A 20170-nucleotide genomic window follows, 5' to 3' on the forward strand; every position below is an offset into this window, starting at 1 on the left:
CTATGGCAAACTCACGTTCCACTGTTCAGCCTCCTCTGAATTTTAGATTGCCCTTCCTGGAGCTGTGGCTGAACTGTTAGGGGGCGAATAAGCTTAAGGATTGTTTGATCTTGTGAGGGGGGAAAAAAAAAGCAGAATGTCATTAGATATGTATTATAAAGCAGAGAAAAAAATATGCATTCAAACACAGAAAATTACAGGACAACTGTAACTTTCTCTGTTTGTCCCAGAAGCAAGGACTGCTCTGAAAATAAAATAAATCTTTCATTTCTTGGCTTTGTCTGGCCTTTTGCACACATCTAATGGAACTTTACATCATTACGTCATTATGTCATTAGACCAGACACGTCTTTCTGTGATTTACTTCACTATTTTATCTTAAATTCCTTATCTGCCAATCTACCAAGGTACTGCCTATCAATACCTACAGTTTGAGACACTATTACTCCACGGTTCTTATCTGTGATTAATATTTATAGCCAGTGTGTAAAATAATGTTCAGCCCATCAGCTACTAATAAATAAAGGGGAACATTTTATACTTGTCTTATGCATATTTACAGATAATATGAGACACCTAAAATATTTTTGGACCTTATTACATGGACGTAAGCAAAATATACTGATGCAATTAAAAAATACAACAGTGTAAGCCTTGTATTAATCCATTGTGTACATAAAGTTTAAGTAGTTCAGGTGGGGAGCTGCGTCGGCATGCGTAGGCTGCAAAGCAACAAGTAAAGGTTTATTCCATGCTGAAAAGAGAAGAAAGGAAACAGAATGTTTCGGCTGAGGAGTCTTCTTCGGGTGTGAGACACCTTCTTCTTCTTGACACCTGAAGAAGGCTCCACTGCCGAAACGTTGTGTTTTCTTTTTTCTATTTTCAGCAGGGAATAAACCTATTACTTACTGTATACAGTATAATACTATGTTGCAAAATCTTTGTCAAGAAACATACTTTGCTTTAGATTCAAGTGAACCCAAACACTCAGCAATATAAGGATGAGATCCACGAGCTAATGATTCTTTCCTTTCGTACAAGAAGTGTTGATTTTCCACACAGTGCTAGGATTACAATGGAATGACTTCAACAAAATGGTGCTGAGGTCTTGCTTTGGCCAGCTTCTCCTCACCTCAGTCCAACAGAACAACTGTTCTGTTGGGAGCAGCTTGCAAATACCAACAACTCTGACAAGCCAACATTCACTAGCTACATAATCCAACCCAAAGGATGGAGTCTATCTATACTATACTGATTGTATTAATGCTTAGGGCATTTGACATGTGTAATGTCTCGTAATGAAACCGATTCATATACAGTAGATTCCTTGGATGTGTATTTGGTCCATATTTTCAGTGATTTTGTTGTCTATGTGATTTCATCCATCAGACCTCATTATTGCATTTTTTGTGCATCAGTATACAAGCATCCTGTGTATGTGTACATACGCTTAAAATACTGTACAGTATGTCTGGCTGTCGTACTGATCAGGTTGAAAAGGAGGTGGTTTCTGCCTTCATGTGGAAGAAAAGGTGGGAAAAGACGAGATTGGGGAAGCAGTTATTTCTTCTTCTTCTTGACTGATAGACAGCCCATCTTGCATTGCTCAGTGGCTGGGCTCAGGTCCCACAAACCATTAGGCAAGTGTGCCGGATGGTCAGCCCTCAGCAAACTCTGCTGCTTCTGCTTCACTCCAGCCTTCACAAAAGGGCAACTAGGAGCTTGAGGTTGACTGTGAGCTGCCGTGCCATAAATAAACTCGCTGAAAGAACCCGACGAGGAAGAGGACGAAGACGTGGAGAGCTCCCTGCGGGCCAACTCTGGCAAACTGCTGGCCAAGATGAGGTCCTGTAGCCTGTCGACAACCCCCATGAGCATGTTCAAGGCCTGGGTGTTCTCCTGCATGGTCTCTGACATCATCTCAGTGGCAGCAACCATCTTCTCCCCTAGGAGCCTGATGTCACTAGTGGCCCTGTCCACAGTACTAGCCACAGAATGAACTGAAGACCTCAGCTCCTCCACACTCTCCTGATGGGACAAGTGTGGAGGACAGTGGACTTCAAGGAACTGCATCTTCCTATTGGCATGGTTTAATGGACTTGGTGGTTCCGTGTGAACACGTCGACTGCAGCCAGGAGAGTCATTCGTGGCTGCTCTCCGACAACCCTGGTGCTGGTGAGAAGGACTTTCCTCTGACTTGCTGTCAATTTTTTCAATCGTGTGATCTCAGAGCGAAACAAAGGAACAATGTTAATATGTAAGAAAAACATGCAAGTCCAATTTAATTGCACCCTTGAACCCTCAAATTAATACCATTTCTATTGTATCAGACACTGTTCACTACGGTAACAATAGCTCGACCCCCAAGGGAAATTAAAGCTTGAAAATATATCATTATTAACCTATAGTGTGGATTAAAATACACGCTCAATTTCAAATGAGATAAAACATAATGTGAGATACATAACATGGTCCAAATACATAATGAGAGAAGTTAACTATCTAAAATCAAGACCTGTTGTCAATTACCCATGTGAATTAGTGCCAAACAATACATGTTTTGTCATCTTTTTGGCACTATTACGTCAACCTATAGATTATGATGGCTGTGTCTTCAGTATTGCACACTGTTGATCCTTAGAGACACAGACAAAGAGCTTTCAAATAAGGACAGGCCCAAAGCTGAAACTTATCAGCATGGATTGAGACAGTTCCTTTTCTGACCCTACCAGCCCTGAATAGTTTGTTCCTGTTCTAGCAACCTCTACCATATAAAGACAGCCATCTTCTCGGGTAATGAAAATTCCATCTTTCTTTTGCAAACGTGATTCACATGTCAGATTTCTGCATGGATGTTTAATTGGTGTCTGCCTGAAGTCCATAGCATACATGTACAGATTGATCTTGGCTGAATATAGTGCTTAGTATATGTCACACATCTGTGAAAAGGTGCTTACAGAAACAATCTCTGAGCTCTTACCAATCGCTATGGAGTTGCACAGCGACGCAGAAGACCTGTTGACACCCTCATCCCACAGAGCTGTTCTCTGCCTGCGGAGTTGACAATTTCCCGGTGTCTCAAACTGAGGTTTGACATGTAGGAAACCAGATTTCCTGCTCCTCTCCCCCGGCTTCCTGCTGGCAAAAAGCAGCTTCTCTTTGGTGTGGCGCTTCAAGATGTCCCATCGCTGCTTGAGACCACTGCAGTTTTTCTTGGTAGGAGAGACAGGGATAATACTCTTCCTCATTTCTCACAGATTGGATTGTGCTGGAAGCTGAGACTTGGTAGGAATTTGCAGTGAAGTTTTGTAAAGTTCTTTGGGCCACTGAGACCGCCTTTAAGTGGATACAGTATGCTGACACTGTGTGCTTGATTTTTAATTGATTGCCTCAGACCAAGGTTGTGTAGGGGAAAAGCAGGGTTAAACAGGGTTAGAGATAAGGATAAGACTCAAAGAAAAAATGTTCTCTTTTAGGTTGAAATCTGTAGGGTGAAGATGCAGAATGCACCTTTTCTTGAGTGATTAGAATCCCAGGATTAAGACAAACTCCGATTTAGATATCCACATAAAGAACAGATTTGCGGCTCTGATGCACACATTTGATTGATTAAAAAAAGCTGACATTTTTATCCAAACCATCTTATAGTATTTAGGAGCTGAACTATGTATCATTGGTACCCTCTCCAATAAAAGGACATTTGCAGAACTTCTCATCCAAAGGAAACTTGCTCAGCACAGTGAAACAGTGGTCCAGTTAATGCTTGAATCCGGATTCACCTCATAACAAGCTCTTTATATTGATCACTGAGTCATAGAAATAAGCCTAACCTGTGTACACAGGTTAGCCCAGCCATGGAATTACAATGAGAACATGAGACATTTTAGCCTTGTTCCTGCTCCTATTGACCCTTATCAGTTTTGTTCAAAATGATACAAATTATCTTGTCCTTTTCCCTTCAATGGAATATGAAACATATACAAAAATATATGTAAAAAAATCATAATTCAACAGATTTCACAGACATCCTGTGAATTCAGATTTACATGATGTTGACTCATTCTTTCTTTTGTGTATGATTCCAAAACTACATACACACAGGGTTATAGGAATGAAGAATTTTCCCATTTCCATTTTGACATTTTGAAATAATCATGACTGATTTTTACATTTCTTTTTGGAATGTACGTGTAATAGAAAATATTAAAAAATAATCTCTTACTCAGCTGTGTATGATTATTGTGGATGACATGAATGTTGTGCTGGACAAATCTCTTAATATCAGTTAATATCTTCAGATGGCTACTGACTCTTCAGCCAGTTAGCCATCTTGAACGGGCAATTCCTGCTGAATAACTTCTTTGTGAATGTCAATACAGCAGAACTAAGGTCATTGCTTTGTAGACAGTAAGCCACAATGATAATAATGTCAGACAAAACCTTTAACAATTACCTTTAAGTTATGAAGGGATTTGTCAATTATTGATTGACAATGGATTACTCTCAACCCAGATTGTTGGATGATCATTATGCATGATCAGGAAGCAAAAATGAATTTTTTGGTCATTCAAATATCACATGGTTCACTCCTGAGCATGTGTGATGGTTTTCCAAGGAAACAAACTTGAAACTTCACTGGATAGATGCAGGCAGTATTGTTTTGGAAACAGGTTTAGCAATGTGATTATCTTTTTCCCAACTGTGCATCCCTTTACATGTGATAAATATATGAGTGTTTGTCCAATGTTTGTTTTTATTACTAAAGAAAAAAAGGCCAAATACTATACAAACCTGTTAAATGATTCAGTTTCCTGTTTGCAGCTGAACTGATACACCAGACAGCTACATGGAGAGAGAGTGGAAAAAACATCTAATTCCTCTAAATCCCAAAATGTATTTACCCTTTAAGTGTGTGTGAAGATTTTCTTTGAAGCCTGATTTACAGAATATTAACATTCTTCAAATAAAATTTAGATTTTTTTTCTTCTTCTAGTGAGAATAATACAGCGCACCATGCATACAGAGAAAATTATATTAAGGTGCAGTGGACACTCTCAGATAACAAACCCTCTGTCTCAGTGTCTTTCAGAATAGAAGATTAAATTAAGAGCTATTTTTATCTATTTTTTTTGCCATTCATCTTTCTCAATTCAACTTTCTGCTTCAAATCTTTGAGACTGAAAGAAGAACAATGGGACAGCAGATAAAGGAAAGACGGTTCAAAAGCGTTCTGCTTGAAGCACTGAACAGATTTCACCCATGAGTAAGAAAATCAAAAGCAAGAAAGCGGTGGTCTACAATGAATTAATAAATCAGTTAAGGGATACATGTACTTAATAAAACAAGCAATATGAAACAGGGCTCAATTCAACAAAGGGAAGATAATGAGTAGCAATCACCTTTTTACTGGTAAAAAGGAAGTTAAAAAGGCTAAGAGGGGATATTAATGGGAAGGTTTTATATGATAAAAGGGAAATGACCTTATTAAGTGCACATTTCACTTAGCTGATGACCTTAGCTGTATAATTATGTATAAAACATATATTTTAACTTTAAAGTCCCTCCAGTGCATAAGGTCTCTGAATTCTAAAAATTGGGCTTCAAAGAAGAGGACGAGAGGTTTTGCAAGCAATGAGATTAGACTGCAGAAATGAGGGGTAAAGAGTGAGATGAGAAATACTGTCCTGCGATATGAGCACGTGCATTTTGAACACACAAACAAAAAACGTTGTACACAACATATTCAGGCGTAAATGCATAGCAAGTAAAAAGACCACACCCAAAACAAGGATTCAAAATCCCCGAAGGTATTGACAAGATCAACCAAAACACAAACCAGAGACATATCTTTTCCCAAGGAATTGTGGGAATTTCAAGCAACCTAGCCAGTGATCTTGGTGAAACCGTTACCCTGGATTCCTTTTAGGAAAGGCTCAATGAAACCCTTGACTCCTTCACCTACTCCCTCCCAAATGACAGATGAACCATAAGACCTCCCCTCATCTGTAATCTTTCAAATATTCTTAAGGGAAGCACTTTGCCTGACATCTCTGGTGACACAGCTCCTTGGTTTATGTCAGTAACAGTGAATCCCCTCACAGGAGAAAGGCAAGCTTTTCTTGTTGTGGAATTGGTATCACGGTCGTCATCCGTCATTGTCATAGGGCGCTCTGACCTTTCATTATTATTTTTATTATTACATGTCCCTGTCTCCTGTTTAACCTGTCACTATATAAGTTAGGTGCTTCCTAAGCTCTGGACTCAGCATCAGGAGAAGGACGCCTGGAAGCCCACCTACCAGTGGGTCCTGGAGAGACTCTACGCCATAGGCTTCCTCACGGCGTCTTGACTGTCTGGGTCCGGAGCTCGGAGCGCCTGGCCTCTTCATCGTGTTTTTAATTTCCCTGTTCCTGTTCCAGTTCCGTTGCGGTTCCTGTTTTTTAACTGTTTGTCTTGGATTGATCTCCCGGCTCCCTGGACTTTGGACTGCGCCCCGTTTTTCCCTTTTGGACTCCCACTGGACTTGTTCGCCTGCGCTCCCCCTCGCACCTGGATCACTGTCGGCACCACCCCGTCAGTCCCCCCATCCAGTCCTCTCTGTGTTTTCCCTTTTGTCCTTTTCCAGTCTCTTCTGGATTATACCGTCTGCATAGGGTCCATGCACTACACAGGAGGCAGGACCGGCTCCAGTTACAATTGGTAGCTATTGCGGAGCACTGTACAGCATGGGCCTGGGGCCAGAGAAATGGTCAACAGGTATTTCCCATAAGCTGCATGAACCAAAATGGGGGTGAGGAGGTTTTCATGCAGTCTTTATCACCTAACTTACTTGAAATAGACATCAACATAGGTTTGTTTCCTTACCAGCGGCTGTTTGTTCTTCACGAGGCACACGATTCGCATGGCCTCTTCTTCTTCAGGAATGTTATCCGGCAGGGGTGGGAGAACCGGTTCGAAGTCTTTCTGGGCCACTGTGTCGTGGGCAGACAGGACTGCCTAGGAGCAGAATTAAATGGGGTTACATTTCCTGTTTGTTTTCAAAAAGTGACTTTCCAGCTGTTGCTGAATCGCACATAACCCAGATTCCTGTATCGACGTGCTAGAGAACCGTGGGATGATCAAATGATCTGAAATAAGACAAAAAAAGCTGAGAGAATCTTTCTGTTTGTTTACCTCAGCGCAGACATACCTCTTCATTTGCTGTAAGTCTTCACAAAAATACAATGATTCCAATGGGGATGGAAACAGAAGCAATATTGGCAAAACTGGTGTGGGCAGTACAATAATATTAATCATATAATAAATATGAATTGATTTGACTGAAACGTTCAGGGGAGGCATGGTGGTGCAGTTAGCATTGTTGCCTTGCAGCACTGAGGCCCTGGGTTTAATTCTGGATCTGGGGTGCTTTCTACTGTACGTGCGTGGAGATTGTTTGTTCTCCCCATGTTCTCCTTTTCCTTGGGTGTTCCGATTTCCTCCCACAATCCAAAGACACACTGGTAGGTTAACTGGCTTCTGGGAAAATTGACCCTGGTGTGAGTGTGTGTCTGTGGCTGTGTGTGCCCTGCAGCCCTGCGATGGACCGGCATCCTCTCCAGGGTGTATCCCCTCGTGCACACATTGCTTGCTCAGGCTTCCCTGTGGCCCTGAATTGAATAAAGCAGTTAGAAAAAGGTTGGATGGAAGTTATTTTCAGAATTAGAGAAAGGCATGAGTTTCCGAGAGGAATAGCAGAGCACATTTTCCACAAGAGCAGAATGCTTTGAAAGCGGTTCTTGTCGGCAGAACAAACAGGAGGACCACCGTTATGTATAGCCTGAGAGGGACATTAACATTGCAGAACAGATTTACTTGGGTGGGTAAAGTTTGTCATTTGCTTACCTGCATGTGTGGGTTCCTTAAGAGTATCAGGAGCTCTCTGGCATCAGGAGAAGATGCTGACATTCTTAAGTCAGACATAACCTGGAATAAAACACATTGAAGCATGAGGTATTGTTTTCTTCATTCAAACAGTAGCAAAAGCTGAGGCAATAATAGTAATGTCATGTGGTGAAAGCAATGACTAACTTTTAATTTAAAAAAATTGAAGAAAAATGTCCTTTTAATTCCTTTTAATGTGGTTTTCTCATTAAGTAGTAATCTATTCCAACCTGTTTTCTGTTGCATTGTTAATACAGTACTTGTATTCCAAATAACACGCAATGCGGGGCTTTCAGTGCAAATACATGTTATAATTATTGGAAATATGACTTATGTCTTATGAAATTATGAAATATAGCTCGTTCTCCTTATTGAACCTCGAGAGTGCAACAAGTACTGTCCCATTTAAACCCATGTGCTCTCACAAACTGTCACAGAACAGGGTCAGAACTGTAGTCTTACCTCCTGGGAGAGTCCAGATGCATAAGACAGGAAGGGACTCGGGTTTCTCTGCAAGTACTGCTGCAGACACTCATATACCTGGAAGGAGAGACACATCGCTTGAAGACTGCAGCTCGCAAACAGGCCTGCCTTCACGAAGTACATGCAATTTCTTTATATAAAGGGCAGAGTGCATCTTTAACAAGCTGATCAGCTGTGAAGCTGATTGCTGCAACTCAGGTTGCCTGTTTTTTCAGTTAATGGTTGGATAAGATATTTTAGCTATTAACCTAATAGTATCTAAGCAAGTTAGAAGGTTTGAGTGGCTTTCCCTTGTTGGTAATCTTTCTTTTGGACTCTGGTTCTTGTGTTTACTCTGTAATTTTAACAGTAGTGTGTAATACCTGAAACATTTCAAATGCCTTTGCTTTAATCACCTGTGTCAAAGTTGAGATTTAATTTGCATAGCGTTAAAAATTAAAATGCCCATTTTTGAACGGAACAATAGAAATTCACAACTTTCATTTTTGTTGGTGTTTGTTTCTGAGTAAACTATACTACAGAGCATTTTGTGTGAGCTTGCTTTAAAATAATGAAGGGGACATACACTATGTTGCAGTTTCTCACATGAAATCTGCAGGAAGCAATTAAAAAGATCTTGCAATTAAAAAATTCATACCTCTTGTAACTAGTTGTTTCTATCAGAAAACATGAATGGCTCAGAACAATGGGCAATACTGATCCTGTTGGGCCAGTGTACTGTATCTGCATGTTTTCATTTTACTTCAGCTCTTAACAGCCTACTCATCATCAGCTCAAAATTGGCTTAATGGGACTAGATTAACACCATCTCCCAGTTCACCAGGTCATGTTACTTTGAGGGGATCTAGAAAATCTGTAGAAAGACTTGTCTCCCAGGATCAGGATTGATAATTCTTGATTTAGAAACTATAATTAATGTCTCCCAATGGCAAGGGAGATTCAAAGACATTCTGAACCTGACACACAGAAGGAAAAGCCAGAGATCAATATGCTTTAGTTGCTTGTCCACAGTTGCTTGGCCTATGTTTAGCGTCCTCAGACATCCAAGCCCAATATTTCAGATTGTTTTGTTCTTGTGCATCTTTAACGGGTACAGTGGGCTCTAACAAAGACCAAGAAACAAAGTCTCTCTTCTACAGTAATTCTCCAGTAAATGTCTACAGTTTTGTTTCAGTTTCTGAATATATTATAAAGGCATGACTTCAAACAGATCATGGGATTTTCTCTGCTTTATCAGTCTTAGGGAAATGGCTCATTTGTATAAATATGTTCCTCCTTAGCTTGCAACATTTTGTCTCCAAATTGGACTTTCTGTGCAGACAGTTGAAACCGTGTTACCTAAAACATTACCTTCAACAATGACTGCAGCCAGGGAGCGTTCAAAAGACTGTAGAGGATGTCTGCTCCATTTATGTCCCGGCTTATTGATACCTTCACTTCCTCTACTACATTTGCCAGTATCTCAGACAAACCTAAAGGACAGAGGGCAATCTTTCAGTTCCCATCATTCCTGTGTGGCTATAATTATTGTATTACTGTTCCGAAAAAAAAGAGAAGGAATGACTGGGAGAAATAGGTGCCGACACACAGGAAGAGAATACAGAACACTGAGAGGCTGAGGAGAAAAAAAAGTTACAGATTACTGGGGATAATCATTTAAATGGTTCTTTTAAACAAGTATTACAGAATTGCTACAGAATCAGTTTATGGTTGGAATAAAAAAAATCTTTAGTTAAGCAAGGCATATTATGATACTTGTTAAAATCTACATTCTACAAGTAATGTTGTTTCTTCTTAAATTAAATTTGATGAAGCACACAAAATTAGACATGCACTAAAACAGACTCTAAAATTGACTGGCTCCAGCTCGTCATTTGTAATGACTCTCACTGTGCAATGGGATGAGAAAGTGTTTTGAAATACAAAACATGTTTAAAAACACTGATAAAAGACTCAGCATTTTTAAATATCTTATATAGAAATAAAATTTAGGCTCATTCCCAAAAGGCATATTGGAAACAAGTTGAAAATGCAATTTAATTCTACTGTTTTTGGTTATTCTCTCTGAAAGAGGTGAATTAATCATTTTTTACATTAATAGCCAAGTAGAATTCCAGCTAGGAAGACAATATTGGTCTGTAGATGGTGATTTTATTTCCTAGAGGTGACATTGGAAGGACATTTAAAATTACATTCAACAATATTAAATCAAATTTTAAATAAATTAAATAATTCCCCTTGTTTACGATAATATTGATATTAAGAAGAGTTTGTGAACTTCTGAGCCAAAGGAATCCTGCTGTTTAATACAGTGTAAGTAAAAAATAAATAGCAAATTATAGCACTACAATAAACACGAGAATAAAATTATAAGAAGTAGTGCCACTTAATTCTGTGGTGATGTCTATCCAAAATTGGAGGTTGAAGCATATGACAAGTCAAAACGGTAAACTTAAAGATTGCTTTAAACCGGCAGTTTGTGGGCTGTTGTTCTATAATCAAGAAGTGAAACAATTTTTGGAAGAAGCAGGAAAGTTGTTTTTTTTTATGGGCAGGTTTATCTCGGGAGCCTGCTTTACCATTTTCATTCAGCCCTGGGGGAGTTACGGGCTCTGCATCTATGGACTGTTTCATTCTGAGCGTTCGGCGTTCCAGCGCACTGAAGACTCTCCCTATCGGATTCTGCAAAATACACATGGAAGGCGGCGCACTGAAATTCAGACAGTATTTCATCACCAAGAGGAGACACAGATCAAATCTAAATGGCAGCAAAAGCAGTGTTAGGACAATTAATAAATATCCTAGAGTCTCGAATGCTTCCCAGATGTATTCCAAAGCTCCAGTATAAACAACAGGCATATCACCAAAATCCCTACCTGCCCCTACTTTTACTAAAAAAGAGAGGCAGTCCATGTCAGTAAAAACCACAGTTTTAATTCTTCATTCAATCTCATCATTCACTCACTGATTGAAAAAGTAATGTGAGTGAATTCTTTTTCTGCCGGTTTTTCTACCCACCTTTAACTGTTTGTTGATGAAACTTTAATATCAAAGCCATTCTTAAAACCTGAGAACTGCGTCTGTGACCCATGAGAATGTGGGGAGGTTGCCAGTGAATTCAATAGCTTAGAAAGTGACAGACCATGGTCCTCAAAGCTCTTGTAAAAAAAAAACAGCCCCAGAAAATGTGGGGCTTCAAAGGTGCCTTTGATTTTGATGAAAAGACAGCAAAAGGAAAACAAAGCTGCAGTGCTAAGGGAATATAGCGAAATGAATTTTATTTGATAATTTTGTGAGATAAGTCAACAAGTAACATCTGTGGAAGTACACGATATTGTAATGTTATGCCTCCTGTTGTTGGACTGTCTCATGACCTTTTCCTTTTTGCTGGGATTACTCTTTCCTGCTCCTCTCTATATAAGGTAGGGGAACTTTCTCCTCTGGCTTTGTCCACGTCTTTCTAGGGAATGACTCTATCTCTGGCTCTGCCTGCTACTCTAAGCTACCTATTGTTTCTGCAATCTTTTTGAATTCTTTTTCACATCAGTTAGATATCAGTTAACATCTGTCCATCAGTTATGAAGGCTGCAAATTAGGGATAGAGATCAAAAGTTTCAAATGTCAAATAGTCTTTAAAAGGGTAGCTTTCAGCTCCTGCAAAAATATAGGCCATATCAATTTACTGTATGCTTATGGGAATAATAAAAAGGAAACCCAACAAAATTCAGCTGTACTGTATCAACCTGAATTTTCCTTTGCCCTAAATACCCATACAAATCAAAACTCGATTTGTCAGACTAAAAGCTAGGATTTTATGCTATGCCAATACAAAAAAACGAAATCCTTGCTTTACCATTCACAAAAAAAACATGACTGTAAACATCCCACATTTAAGGATGCCCTATGCATGTAACAATTTGAATCAGAGCACTGATGAATGGAACTGAACACAATTCATGGTACGTTTGAAGAAAAAAAGTACACCAGGACTTTAAGATCTGCCTGTTCTGTTGTTTTAGTCAAATACAATACCTTATCTGAGGAATTAATCAACTGTAAATCACAGTGGCTCACCTTCAATACCTCAAGCCTGAAGGCTGTCAAGGATTTGAAGAGACAGTGAGGGGTATTCTAGGTCAAACCTAAGAAAAAATGCCTTAATCTGTTAGGGGTTAACTGTTATAACGACAGTTATGTTAACTGCAGGCCTTGGAGACTCAGAAAACTGTTGAACATAGAGTGTATAATGTGTGATATCTTAGACTTAAAGAATTGGAATAGTACTAAAAATGTTTTTTTTAAAAAGCTTTAAATTGTGATTAAAGAGTTTACAGAGACTTTAATGCCAGTCTCCACTTGCTAAAACTGTGGTGTGTTTAAACAAACATTTTATGAAAGTTTAAAGATAATGTTGGCTGAAATGCAATAAGTTAAGTACAAGTAGCAAACTTTAAGACAGCAATTCATTGAACAGGGTTGGAAAAGAGAGCAATAACCTTTTGCTAATTGACAGGCTCGGTAGATCCAGCGAGTATACTGCAGTCCCACTGACTGGGAATGAGAAAAGACTGATACCTTTCTTGTTACACCAGCAAATGCACTGTCGATTTCCTTGTCTAGCAAATACAGTGCAATCAAAAACCACACATCATTCTTGGACATATCTAAACATCACTATAGAGTTACACCTCTAATAATGATATAACATATATAACTATATAACAGGATTATACAGAGGAAAATGAAAAACAGTGATGTTTCTTCAAAGCATGAAGGTGAAAGCCATACCTTAAGCATTTTCACTTTTACCACTAATACCCATTCTCTCAAACTGAATACACTACAGGCAACAACAGAAATCTGTTTTGGGATATTCCTGCATCTTCAGCATGTTACATAACCACAGATTATGTTGGCTGTTTAGTCTCTGCCGATGCACTGTTTAGGTTCCTAAATTACCAATGAGTGACCTGCAAACAATGAGTATTAGTATTTATTCTTCCCAAAAGCTGGGTGTACCTTCACACTGCCACCACCCCCGTGACAACATTACCCTCCAACTTTGTCCTCGCTTCCTCTCATTGAAGAACACATTTCAGACACAGCCCAATAAATAATTTGGCTGCTGTGGAAAATACACTATGGTACCTCCATAACCCCCAACCTTACCTCCCTGTCTGAAAGACTCCGTTTTCTTCAGATTGCGGGTCCTGTTTTTTTTTTAAGGAGGGTGCTGTAGAGTCCCTTTTCTGACTTTTCTTCAGCACCAGTAGCATACGTGATTTTACTATATCCTCCCCCGGAAAACCTGCCTAATCCTGCTATATCCCACTTAATCCACAGCAACCCCCTTCTCGGAAGCACTTCAACTGGCTGGCCTCAAGCCTCAAAGCTTCTTAACGCTTTCTGCCGAGTGGATGTAAAGCAGGCCTGTGAACGCTAAACGCTGTGAAAATGAAAAAAGGAAAAAGAGATCTATTGTAAAAACTCCAGTCAAAATCCAACAGCTACAGTATCCACAGAATTAATGTTCTTTTTGCCAGCATGATCATGGATGACACCATGAAAGAATGCCTTGAGGGAATTTCCGTCCAAAAATACTTTCAAAATACAAGCAGCAACAACAATTTTAAATAACAAATAACATAAAAACCGGTTAAAAAAACAAGTCGGACAAGCAGCGTGAGAAAAGAAGAAAAAAACATCAGTGTGAGCCAGTGGTAGGGGTAGAGTTCAGTAATCCGACAGCTTGCGGGAAGAAACCGTCTCTGAATCTGGAGGTCCGTGCCTTTATGCTCCTGTAACGTTGACCAGAGGGAAATGGGGAGAAAAGTGAGAAACGATACTTCCAGCCTTCCAGAGACAGCCAGTTGTAAAAATGTCCACAGTAGAGGGGAGCTGTTCTCCAATGATGGACTGGGCTGACCTGATCACCCCCTGTAACGTCCTTCGGTCAGTCAAGAAGCTGCTGCCACACCACACTGTAATACCACACGTGAGCACACTCTCAATAGTGCACCTGTAAAATGTAGTGAGGATAGTTGAAGATGGATCAAATATTTTCAACTATCTGAGGAAGTAAAGGCGCTGTTGTGCCTTCTTGGTAGCTCCTGTTACATGGTGGGATCACGTTAAATCAATAGTAATGAAGGACTCATGAACTCGAATGAAGAACTTTTATGGCTTACGTTGGTAATGCATCACTTTGCGATATGAAAGTTGCTGAAGATTTTCATTGAAATTGTAATGCAGAACATGAAGGCATGAGATGAGAGAATGTGAGTGGAGTTTTTAAACAAAGAAACTACAGTCAACAAGACCTGTGAGCGTGTTAAATTTTAAAGAGATGAAGGCATGTTTCAAAAGTGAGAAGCTCATATTTGTAATAAAGTTCAGAATCATCCATGTGTACATGCACTATGACATATACCGCAATTGAAGTTTTCTCTCTAGGACACAGGTGTTTATTTGTAATCTAGTATTGGAGAGATCTCCAATCCCCATTCCAGCAAACTTTAGCAGTGACCATTATAATATCCAACTCTAAAGAAAAAGAACAATTTGTGAGCAAATAAAAATGTAGAAATCATTTGGAACACTCAACTCAATATCCTTCAGCCCTCAAGGATCAGAAATGTCCTGATCAATCAAATACTTGCTTAATTAACTTGCTTAATTGACGAAGGGCATTAGTGTCCCTAAACAATAGGGACAAGTGATTTTTGGGAACCTGTAAGACTTACTGGATTGGAGATTTCCTTGGAAAAAAGGAAAAAAAAACAATAACATTTTCTTCAAATTGCTTTTATTAATCATGGTTCATATTAACACTTCAGTTTCATTACTCATTAGTACAGTATACAGTATACACATGATATGCATTATTGTTCTTGTAAATGATAGAAAAGAACATAGTAATTGTGAGATCGAACGTCCAAGATTATACTATGTTAGCAGTGGAAAATGGAGAATCTGGATTTTCTTTTAACTAAAGAAGTGAAAAGCACTGACAAAATATGTAATGCAACACACCAGTGTTATATGCACTGCAAACTGTTTTTAAACACACTTTTAGGAAAAGAAAATGTTCAGAGCAGTATCTGCAGAAAAAGTGTGATTTCTCAATAGAAATTTCAATATAAACCAACTCTGCACTCACACTTAATTTTAAGAAAATGGAATGATTTCAGCCCATCTTTCTCAATATCAACTAATTTCAGTTCAGTGGGGAAAAAATGGTTACGAGGAAGATGATGAAAGCCTTTGCATAAACCATCTTTACTAGAGTTTCACTTTCACCTTTGAGAAGACAGTAGGTGACCTTCCACTAAAAATAAGGGCCAATATGACCTTTTCTAATAAATTAAGATAAAAGATTCAAAAACAAAACGCCAATACAACAGATTCACGTTCTTTCAGCATATTAACAGACTTGCAATAAATCCTAATAAAATCATATGACATTTCATAAATACCCACACAATACCAGTGCATGTTTCTACAGTATACAGTTACCTTCTTACAGAGTAGCTAGCTTCTCCAAGGCTTTGCGCCTACTTATGAAAAACAATTAAGCAAAGACCATGTATTATATTTTTAGACCTTTTCAATGAGAAGAATGCATTACAGTGCAATTTTAAATTGTGCTTGCTGGTGTGTGTACGGCAATTAGAAAGAAAAACCTGGTCAGAAAGAGATCGGCACAATTGCTTGGAAAGCAATCTTTGTCTTGATTTGCAGTTGGTATCCTTTGTTTTATCCTTAAATGCAGTTCAGCTAATTAATGTCATTAACACTTGTCTTAAAACATTGGCATACTCCCTTTCTGACCTCAGCTATATGCTTACCATGTAAGTGACATTTCACATTGATCCAGTTCTTTAGTATATGTAAATATAAATCACATTGCATTTATCATTCTTTCAGAGATGGAAGGTGGCTATGTACAAATACTGAAAAACAGGGACAATCACATGAGTTTTTTAGTATTTGAATGCACACTAAATAAAGTACGGTGAACTATAGTGAAGCATTGTCATGTTTAGGCTTCTCCCTAAATCGTCAAACTGATAACGATGTGCTTGGCTTTGCCAGGCACCCAGGTGGACCACTGCAATTAATCTGGATTAATTAGTCTTTGCAGACATGCAGCAGGACAGCTTAACTCAAAGCTGTCCATCCAACCCACGCTACAGCAGGATCGTTCTCATATCAGCCTCATTCCTTCATTGATCGTTCGCACGACCAGTTTAAAATGTTAAGGTAGGGCACTGGAAGCAAAGCTTGGCTTTGAGCATGGTTATCACTCTTTTTTCATTGTTTAGAAAGAACTCCTCAATTTTCCAAGACAATGCCAGTTAGGAGTTTTTAGCTGGAACCTAGCTGGAGTTGACAGGAATTTAAAAAAAAACTAGAGAAAAAAAGCTTTGAACGTCATACTGGGATGTAAAATGTGAAATTATGAGTCTTTCTGTTCTGGAAATACATTGCAGACCACAAGACAGTCAAGCAGCAAAAGGCTTGTTTATTAATGTTATATTTGTTAAACAACACCCACTACTTCATCATCCGTAGTCTGGATATCCATCAAATACCACTGAGGGAGAGGGGTGCTGAACTGCATATACTGTACTGTACACCTTGGTTACAGTATGTGATAAAAATGCATGTATTATACAAAAAAGGAAAGCAAGTCTAAACCCATCAAGAATCATACCACGATTGACACCACATTACAAGGGAGCTATTGCGTTATCCGCTCATCCATTTCTTAACCACTTTATCCCATACAGGGTTGCAGGGGTGCTAGGGCTTTTATTGCATTACAAAAATGTATATAAATTCATTTTCAAAGTAGTTTTAATTGTAACCCTTTTAATCTGCTTATGGATTCTGGTCAATGTCTTCAAAATTGTTGACTCATTTCTGCACAAAAGGACTTTATATAATTAATACCCAATAATTAATAACAGGACTGGGCGATTCCCTTTCAATAGAAACAATGGTAGGGGGAATTCAAACTTACTGATCTTTAAATACAACCTGGAACCTATAAACTGAAATATGGCACCACAAGAAGGAAGAACAACACTATGAAGACATCTTACAGTCCTGCAGAATCTCCAACTTTTTTGACCCATGTATGGCACACAGGAAATTCATATTTCATACAGAAATGTCTAGGAAATTAGTAACACTAAACTGGTAAAACAATCACCAGGATTTACACCACTGTGGATATGAAGCACTATTCTGTTGGTTTTATGCAGTATTATAGCACCACCTATTGTTCAGACAAGTAGAAGTACATAATGATGTAAAAAGGAAACTTTTGGCTTTGCTCCTACCTTTAATTTGAAGCAAAACGTTTTTAAAAACAATCTGATCTAACCCACGGTAAGGGATTTTGTAAGGGATCAGAACATGCTTGCCTGAATAATACAAAGTTTTTCTGCATTTATTAGAACATGTTAGAAGCCTGTCTATGTATACTTCTGATTGTTTGGACAATTATTTGTGGAATATGTAGTTCGATGGGGTACAATGCTTAATAAAGCCAAATAAAGTCAAAGAAGGTTTCTTTGTAAATAAAAAAACATGGCACAGCCATCTCTCGGAAATAGATAACTATAACATACATTTAACTGTGATTTAAATGAACAAGGACAGCATTTTCTATACACAAGACAGACCCTTGGAGAAATTTCCGAGGTCACCTACATGATCGCTGTTGTCCTAATGCTGAAGTTAAATCCTGAGATTTTCATAACTGATTTTGGATGATTCCTCCCCAGTAATCCCTGTAAAAACCAGAGTCTTAGATGGATAGAACATGAGATGTTTTTTTAGAGAGGATAAGAGGGGCATGGCACTCTCTTTAAAACACAGGAGGCATACTGTAGCTGAATGTGGCTTTCATCGCATCAATAAGCATAAGCAAACCTACTTACTGTTTTGACATATTATCTATAATTCACTGTTCATTTCACGGAAGTAGCTCACAGAACTTTGAAATTGTAAAACTGTGACAGATGGAGCACCCCTATATGAATAAATTAAGAGTAACAATATCTAATAAGGTTATACAGCAGCCTGATTGCTTTGTCCTGTATGTGCAGTTACACTACTAGTTTCCTACAGTGAATGTTCCTTGCAGGTCATACTCTCTTTATGAGGCAGAGGTGCAGGACTGCAGGTCAGTGTCTCATCTTTAGCTTCTTTAGGCAAAAAGAAACCATGGATGATGTAGTGAAACATTTCCTTTCAAACAAGACTCATGAAAAATAATGTGCTGTCTTTCGCAGCATTCTTAAAACCTCCCCAGTCTGAAGATTATTTTACACAAGTATTATATTGTATTGCTCCTCCACAAGCAAAGAACCACTGAGTTCACTTTACTATAGGTAAGAAATATTTAAAGGTGATGTAGGAAAGTTTGGAAGCTCGTACAGGTGAGGATTAGAGGATATTCAAAAATAAAATAAAAAGAACTCTTCCTTCAGTGCAGGATGCCCAGACCAGAGCCCCCACTGAAATGAAGGAAACCTTCAAAATTCTGAGACATCATTCAGGAGACTGAATAAAATTAGTCCATATAGTTTTTAGAAATCCATACTAAAAGCAACCCAGTGGCACCAGCATAGAGGTGTAATGTTCAAAAGAATCTTGTTTCAGCCCTGCCTTTATGCTCCATAACTGGGTATCAGAACGGCCAGCAAGTGACCTCGATTTCTCCTCTCAGGTACCCTTGCTGGAATCTTCAAGGAAGCTGGAAGCTTCAAGTCTTATGTGATCTTCTCATGTTGGATCTGGTAGTAGCAAGCCTGGTTTGAGAAAAGGAAACATTTCAGAATATTTGATCCCTGGCCAAACTGAGCTGACAGCTGAAAGCAAGCAACAGAAGATAACGAAACAGAAGATACGCATTCAAAGATAAAGTCTTTTCACCCACATGGCACCAAACACAAACAATACCCTTTGCAATAGAGGAAAGCATGATTGCTGTTCCATACCCTGGACAAGAGGTCGTGGTGATGCGATTAATACTTCGCACGTAGCAGCTCTGGATTCTAGCTCTGATCGATTATGACTAAAAACCTAGACAGAGAACTTTCTCGACAACATTTTTATTTCTAACTGAAAATGCACTGAATAGAATTCTAAAGACAAAGATGGTAAAGAAGCATATTTTAAAATGTGCTTTTACAGACAGGGAAGTAGTTATAACCCACTCAGGATTCACAGTAGATACACAGGTTCAGTTTAGTATCAAATGTCATCAACTGTTTTCCAAAAAAAAGTATTTTTTATTTACTGTAGGTATCACCTGTTTATTTAGGACTTTGTCTTTTTGTGTACTTATTCAAATTTCAAGGAACTGTTTTGCGCCTAAGATAAAATTAATTTCAAATTAATTGCAGCTTTTACCTATGCATCTTTGTGCAAATCAGCCACAGTACATACATAATGTATATGAAGTGTCTTGTTGCTGACCTAATGTCTTCAATAGCAATAAAACAATAAGCATGTTTATATTCTCTGTTTTGAATGAGTTCTTCACTCTTGTGGACAAAGGTTAATTGTTATTACAGTGCATGCTTTCATTTATTAACTATGTGTATCAATGGAATAAACCTTATTGTTTACCAGCTTTCTGGTACATTGATAATTCTCTATTCCTATCATCAACTACCACACACTAAGACTGAAAAAAAAAGTCAGGATAGCATTGGTTTCAATGGAAGTAAGTCTATAGAATCTTAAT

At 38.6% G+C, this 20170-nt stretch overlaps 2 protein-coding genes across 4 annotated transcripts in view; both read right to left on the reverse strand.

Moving 5' to 3' along the window:
- Positions 1-11040, reverse strand: part of LOC148821698 (MAGUK p55 subfamily member 4-like) — a 31706-nt gene extending 20666 nt beyond the window's left edge. For both annotated transcript variants that reach the window (XM_088930734.1, XM_088930733.1), the window contains exons 1-5: positions 10986-11040; positions 9757-9878; positions 8386-8463; positions 7885-7965; positions 6865-6996 (exon numbers count right to left, since the gene is read on the reverse strand). In XM_088930734.1, coding sequence (XP_088786860.1) covers positions 6865-6996; positions 7885-7965; positions 8386-8463; positions 9757-9878; positions 10986-11040 — 468 coding nt within the window. The remainder of the gene's footprint in view (positions 1-6864; positions 6997-7884; positions 7966-8385; positions 8464-9756; positions 9879-10985) is intronic.
- Positions 11041-15194: 4154 nt separating this feature from the next.
- Positions 15195-20170, reverse strand: part of als2b (alsin Rho guanine nucleotide exchange factor ALS2 b) — a 58268-nt gene continuing 53292 nt past the window's right edge. For both annotated transcript variants that reach the window (XM_088930984.1, XM_088930983.1), the window contains exon 35: positions 15195-19229. In XM_088930984.1, coding sequence (XP_088787110.1) covers positions 19191-19229 — 39 coding nt within the window. In that variant the 3' untranslated portion in view covers positions 15195-19190. The remainder of the gene's footprint in view (positions 19230-20170) is intronic.

This window comes from Atractosteus spatula, chromosome 13, assembly GCF_055471065.1.
Source record: "Atractosteus spatula isolate fAtrSpa1 chromosome 13, fAtrSpa1.hap1, whole genome shotgun sequence".
NCBI classification, from domain to species: Eukaryota; Metazoa; Chordata; class Actinopteri; order Semionotiformes; family Lepisosteidae; genus Atractosteus; species Atractosteus spatula.